The sequence below is a fragment of the Gaeumannomyces tritici genome (genome assembly GCF_000145635.1).
Source record: "Gaeumannomyces tritici R3-111a-1 unplaced genomic scaffold supercont2.174, whole genome shotgun sequence".
Taxonomy (NCBI): domain Eukaryota; kingdom Fungi; phylum Ascomycota; class Sordariomycetes; order Magnaporthales; family Magnaporthaceae; genus Gaeumannomyces; species Gaeumannomyces tritici.
Genome location: NW_008804718.1, coordinates 1 through 5,809, shown reverse-complemented (window position 1 = coordinate 5,809; position 5,809 = coordinate 1). Strand labels below are relative to the sequence as shown.

The following is a 5,809-nucleotide window of genomic DNA, read 5'->3' as shown; positions in this document are numbered from 1 at the left end:
GGGGGGGCCCACTGTGGCTCGTCCAGCCCGTCTCCGCAGACGGAGCGATGCCAGATGTGCCTGGCCTCCCGCTTGGCGGGCTCGCCGGCGGTGGTGCTGTCCTTGCTGCCCCTGCTGCCGGGCTTGCGGCCCGTCGACGTGCCGAGGGCACAAAAGGATATGGCTATGCAGGCCATCTCGGCGTCTTTGGTTGTTGGGCGGCGTGGGCGGCAGAGCGGACTGGGGTGGTCATTTGCGACGTGTGTTGCTGCACCAACAAGAAAGAGGTTAAGAAAGGGTTACCGTCACGGCGACGTCGCGTGTCTCGCTCACTGCCAGAGGCGCAGATCAGGTTTGAGGATGGGTCTGGTAGGAATTCCCAAGCGCTCCAGCCTAGCACAGATAACTGCTTGTCGGCCTGCAATCCCACGGAGTGCAGGGTCAGGGCGGCGGGAGATGAAGCTGCAGCTGCAGCGGCAGCTGGAGAGCTTCTGTTTTGACCCGAGTCCAAGGCTCCACGCATTGACGAGCCCCTGCCAATTCCCAGCAAAACCGCCTTCCAATTGCAGGAGCAGGCGCTGCAGGCAGCCCCGGATTGGACACAGCTGAAGACATGCATGTCTTCAACCTTCTGGACTCGCCTCAATTCTTCCGTTGCGGGATACGCCACATGGGTCTGAAGCCTCCATCGCGCCTTCCCGGGATTCATTTCCGCCATTGTCATCTCGTCGGGAATGTCAGTGTCAATGGCCGCTCGCGATACGTCATACCTGCAACATGGGAATAGAATTATCATCAATTGACGCATGCATGCATTTTGGAAACAAAGACCGCCACCACCACCTCGCTATTGAAACCCCATAACATTAATCCAATAGTCGGATTTCCAATAGCTCAGAAAGCCCAAGCTTCGGCGACCACTTGGCCTCCCCCAGTCTAGTAGAACCCAGCCGTGAAATCCAGCACTGTCACCTTCTCGACAATGTCCGAGATGCCGCCGACAAAGGCTTTGTGCGCGGGGTCCGTCTTGACGTAGTAGTCGCGGTCCTCGATGGAGGCGAACTCGACCACGTAGCCATGCGTGGCGCCGTGCTACCCAAGCTGTGGTCAGCGAATATCCCTCCAGCATTTGGACAAATCCCTAGTCATGTCCGTCCCATACCTGCAGTCCCTCTGGCGAATGGTCCCTGCCGCCCTTGAGCGACACAATGTAGGGCTGCTTGCGGGTTGGATGGATACACTTGGTCCGCAGCGCCATCAACCGCTTGTGGGCCTGAGGAAGGAAGGCCCGAGGCCGATGTCAGTGAATGCGTGCTGCGGCCACGTCCAGCCGTCCAAGCATGCTGCCCGAGCAGGACGGGAAGCAACTCACCATGACGACCGCGTCGGGATCGGCGGCCGTCTTCCACTCGAACAGGGCCACGTGCGTCACATGTCCCGCGTCGGTTTTGGACGTCGCGCTGCCTGCCGACCCGCTCGACACGACGCCGTGGCCGTCGAAAGGCACGAAGAAAAGGCCAACCAGGGCGACAAAGGCCAGGGCCGCGTAGAGAGGGTTGAATCTTGGCTTGGACATTGTAAGGCGTCTGGTCTCTCTACGGATCGTTCCAAAAGGGTTGGATAGCCATCCGGAATTGGTGATGGGGGGGTTGTGTTTATTTTTATACCAGCTTGGCGGCGCCAGCTGAACACTGTCAATTGGAGATGGAGATTGTGAACCGACGGCACGGTCTGTGCGTAGGGCTAGTTCAGGGGTATGCGGTGCTGGATCCACGCTGTATTCAGCTGCAATTGCCCGGTTTTCAGCTGACGCCACGCTCAGCCTGCGCGTGGCTGGCCTAACGTTGAAGGAATCACCACGATCGAGCCGATTTTTCCCCCTCCAACAGACGCACGGAAAAAAAACATAACAAACAAACCCAGTTGGATCGGATCCTCTCAGAAATTATTGAAGGGGAAGGGAAATGACTGCCCATCAATTTGCAAATAAAATATAGGCGTGGGCTTATGTTTGTGTTGTATAATTTGCATTTGAAGTGTGGCCCTTTTTTTTGTTGCTCGATCGTTTATTTTTTTTGTATGGCGTCAATGTCTCAGTTCAATCAATGCGCAGACTCATCCAAAATAGCACCGCCTGGACCAACCCGTCGCGGGCTGACTGGGAGATATGCGCAGGAAATCAGAAACTCGCAGGGCATTCATCAAGTTGCTTCTGCTGGCCCGAACCTTCTCGTCGCTTTCCTCCCCTCGCTGCCGAGGCATCCAAGACGGCGATGGGCCACGGATGGCCTTTGGTCATCATAGACAAAGCGCCTCTTCTGGCGTTCCGATACCTCCCGCGGTTATTTCAGCCTTTTCGCGCCCAGAAGCCTTCCGACCGATATGGCAAGGCACGGCTGAGCTGCGCTTACAACCAAGTGGTCCCCATCCTTGGCCGTCGATAGGCGGGATGGCGAACAGCCTATCGACTACTCGCCCCAAGGCACTGGCGAGCATGCAATAGTACCCACTCATCTGTTGCAACAACGATTGCCTGGGCCATTTCGAGCAGTGTTCTGCCGCGGTTGGGTGTTGGAGGGTCTGCGTGCGACGAAACCAAGCCTCGTGCTCTGTTCGGAACGCTGACTGGCGCTAAGGGGTCGCGTGGAGGAACGCCACGAGGGTACTTGGCCAACCTCGATTGGCCCACGCGGATGGACTCGAGCAAGTGATTTGCTCTTTCTCGTCAACCCAAACACCGCAAAGAAACATCCTAAACCCATTTGTTTTGGTGTGATTTTGGGAACCTGACATCCCATGGCAGAAAACAATCTTGACGTAGCAAAAACCATACTGCCGTCACAATGCGGCCTCAAATATCACTGCCGCGTCCCTCGGAGGCTGACGTTGAGACCCAGCCTCTCCTATCCACTTCGCAGAGCTACGACCCCAGAGACTCCTCCCCCGAGCAGCGGTCAGCCCGGCCCACCAGCATTCGATCAGTCCCTTCTACCCTCAGAGCCCTACTACAAGCCACCTGGCCGGTCTCGCTTCTGCTAGCCATCGTTCTCGCGGTCATGTGGGCCCTGTACCTCGTCGCCTGGGTGGCGCCCCGGGCGCTGAACCCGACGCCGCCCAGCGCGGAGCAGCGCGCCCGGGACGCGGAGTGGGTCTCGGGCTCCCCGTACTGGGCCGACCGGCAGGCCTGCCGCTGGCTGAGCCTCTGCGGCGTCCACCACCTCCGCTGGGACCCGCCGGCCATCGAGGGAGGCGGCGCTGACGAGCGCCCGCGGGGTGGTGCTGGAGAAAGTGGCAGAGGGAGAGAGAGGGCAGGCTTCCGACGACCAAGGGCAAAGGTGGCGGGTAGCAAAGGTGCAAAGCAGGTGCCCGAATACGTGCTGCGACACGCCCCGTTAGTTCATCTGCACTCCGGGGAAAGCTTTTGGCCCGCGAGCGTCGAGGAACACCTGAGGCACATGCGCCCTGTCAATCACACCGCGCCGGGTAGCAATAACGGTGATGGCGGTAGTTCTCATGCCCTCTTGAACCTGACGAGTCTAGACTCCCTCGACGCCACCCACGGCGGCGCAGTGTACCTCACGAGCACAGAAGACGTGGAGACGCGGCCGACCTGGCTAACCAGCCGGGGCGGCCTGCCCAGCAGCACCGACGGCGAAAACATGGGCCGCTCGACGGCGCCCGCCGTGCTCGTGCTCGTGGAGAAGGATACGGACGACGACGGGCCGGTCCTGGACGCCTTCTGGTTTTTCTTCTACAGCTACAACCTCGGGCAGACGGTGCTCGGCGTCCGGTTCGGCAACCACGTGGGCGACTGGGAGCACTGTATGGTGCGCTTCGTGCGCGGCGAGCCGACGGCCGTGTTCCTGAGCGAGCACGAAGGCGGGCAGGCGTACGCGTGGCGGGCGCTCGAGAAGGCGGCGGCGGAGGGCGACAACAACGGTAGCAGCCAGCACTCGCGGCCGTCGGGGGGCGGCGGCGGCGGCGACAGGCCCGTCGTCTACTCGGCCGTCGGCAGCCACGCCATGCACGCCACGGCCGGGAGCCACCCCTACGTCCTGCCCTTTGGCATGCTCAAGGACGTGACGGACGAGGGGCCGCTGTGGGACCCGGCCAGGAACGCGTGGGCGTACTGGCACGAGCCGCCCGGCGGCGAGGACGAGAGCGCCTTCAAGCCCGCCGCGCCGATCGGCGGCGAGGCGGCGCCGGCACCGGCCGGCTGGCTGGGATTCAGGGGCCGCTGGGGCGACGAGCTGTACGGCCTCGACGACGGGCGCCAGTGGCGCCTGTTCAACCAGTACCACTACGTAAACGGGCCTGCCGGGCCGGCAGACAAGCACCTTGGGCGGAACGCGATGTGCCCCCAGTCGAGGTGCAAGGTACTGGATAGTCTAGAAGTTGGGAGGAAGAGGACGTGGTATACATAGAGCATCATGATATTCAACTTGGCGGTTTCTGTCATGTGTTTTGGGTGGTGCACCTCACTCGTCGTCGATGCACTGTGTGGTGCGTGCTGTGTGATGGCTCGGCTCGGACATCGGAGCCGAACAACAACTCAGGGGAGAAGTCGCACGCCATCGAGAAGGAAGCATTCGCCATCGATCGATCCCTGTCTGTTTCTGATCTGCGCCATCTCAGTAGGTAAAAGTCAGATCGGGTGTCTTCGTATCTCCGCATGCTCCAAGCTCCCTAGCTTCAAGTGTTCGCGCCTTGCAACAACTCACTCACATCCCGGTTCCCTGCACATAAAAGCCCTAGGAATTCTAACACTACCCAAGACATGACACGCACTTTTGCGCCCCTGACCCCACCTCCATCCCACCAAAATCTATTCCGTCATCTGGACCTGCCCTTTTCAACACCCTCTCTTTTCCCGTCCCCTTTTGCCGTTGGCATGGCGGTTCAGCCTCCATTGGCTCGAGATGGCCAGGGGGATCGGCGTCACGTTAGACCATGCATTACATGAGCGAGCATGCACCGGCCATGCACGTGGCTTGAATCGGCTGTGCTCAATGGGCCCGCGATGAGGGACAAAAATGCCCGCCGATCGATCCCCACCGTTTTCCCGTCGTCTCGGGGACGGACTTGCGTATCGACGGGCGCTTTGCCCATCTCCCACTAGCAAAACCGCATACCATATACCATGCCAGCTCTTTACCTGGCCCGAGTCTTGTGCTCTAGCTAGGTACCTAAAATACTGTCAAATACCTAGTACCTAGCCTTGGTTCCCAGAGGTCTGGTTCCGATGCTGACGTCGGATGATGGGTTAAACACGGCTCTCTTCGGCCTGCCCTGACCCATCCGCCATCTTTCCGGCTGGCCCCCTCGCTCGGCCGGCGGATCTGCACGATATCCCGCATGCAGCCCTCTCCCTCACTGTCCCCTGGCCGATCCAGACGGCAACCACCCCATTCCCGCTATCTCGTCCGTGCCTATTTGTCATCGGGCAATAGATAGACCTCCTCCCTATTTTTTCGGCCGCCCTTGGAATGTCACTCCAGGGACCGGCGGAGTCCGGTAGTCCGCGCACTCCCACCACCCAACGCACAATGGCACCCTTGTAGCACGTAAAACCCGCCCGGTCCAATGTCCCCCGATCCGCATCGCTCCTCGCTCGCCGTCCCATCGATGCTCTTTCTCTGTTATTGGGGGGAAGCATGTGAATCCGGAATCCCGGTTAGCTTATCAACTTCATAAGCAGCCAGAGGTTCCTAACCCCAGGGGAACCGTCTTCTCACGCGCAAAGAAAAGGACCGTTCCATGCAAGGCTCGAACACCTCCCTTGCATCAGCCAGCACACGAATCCTCTCGATCGCGGACGTCACCAAATTGC

General features: G+C 59.9%; 3 protein-coding genes across 3 annotated transcripts; 2 read left to right on the top strand and 1 right to left on the bottom strand.

The window, feature by feature from the left end:
* Window positions 1–47: 47 nt before the first annotated feature.
* Window positions 48–479, top strand: GGTG_14202 (hypothetical protein; the record flags this gene model as incomplete). The annotated part of the gene is made up of 1 exon (XM_009232129.1): window positions 48–479. The coding sequence occupies one exon, from the start codon at window positions 48–50 to the stop codon at window positions 477–479; it is 432 nt and encodes a 143-aa protein (XP_009230393.1).
* A 278-nt stretch (window positions 480–757) lies between these two features.
* GGTG_14201 (hypothetical protein) lies at window positions 758–1,643 on the bottom strand. Its single transcript, XM_009232128.1, has 3 exons — window positions 1,352–1,643; window positions 1,142–1,252; window positions 758–1,071 (listed from the first exon to the last, which is right to left on the bottom strand). Exons 1-3 carry the CDS (start codon window positions 1,553–1,555, stop codon window positions 916–918), a joined length of 471 nt encoding a protein of 156 aa, XP_009230392.1. The 5' UTR covers window positions 1,556–1,643; the 3' UTR covers window positions 758–915.
* Window positions 1,644–2,716: 1,073 nt separating this feature from the next.
* On the top strand, window positions 2,717–4,406 carry GGTG_14200 (hypothetical protein). The gene has a single exon (XM_009232127.1). It carries the CDS (start codon window positions 2,823–2,825, stop codon window positions 4,401–4,403), a length of 1,581 nt encoding a protein of 526 aa, XP_009230391.1. The 5' UTR covers window positions 2,717–2,822; the 3' UTR covers window positions 4,404–4,406.
* Window positions 4,407–5,809: the final 1,403 nt, after the last annotated feature.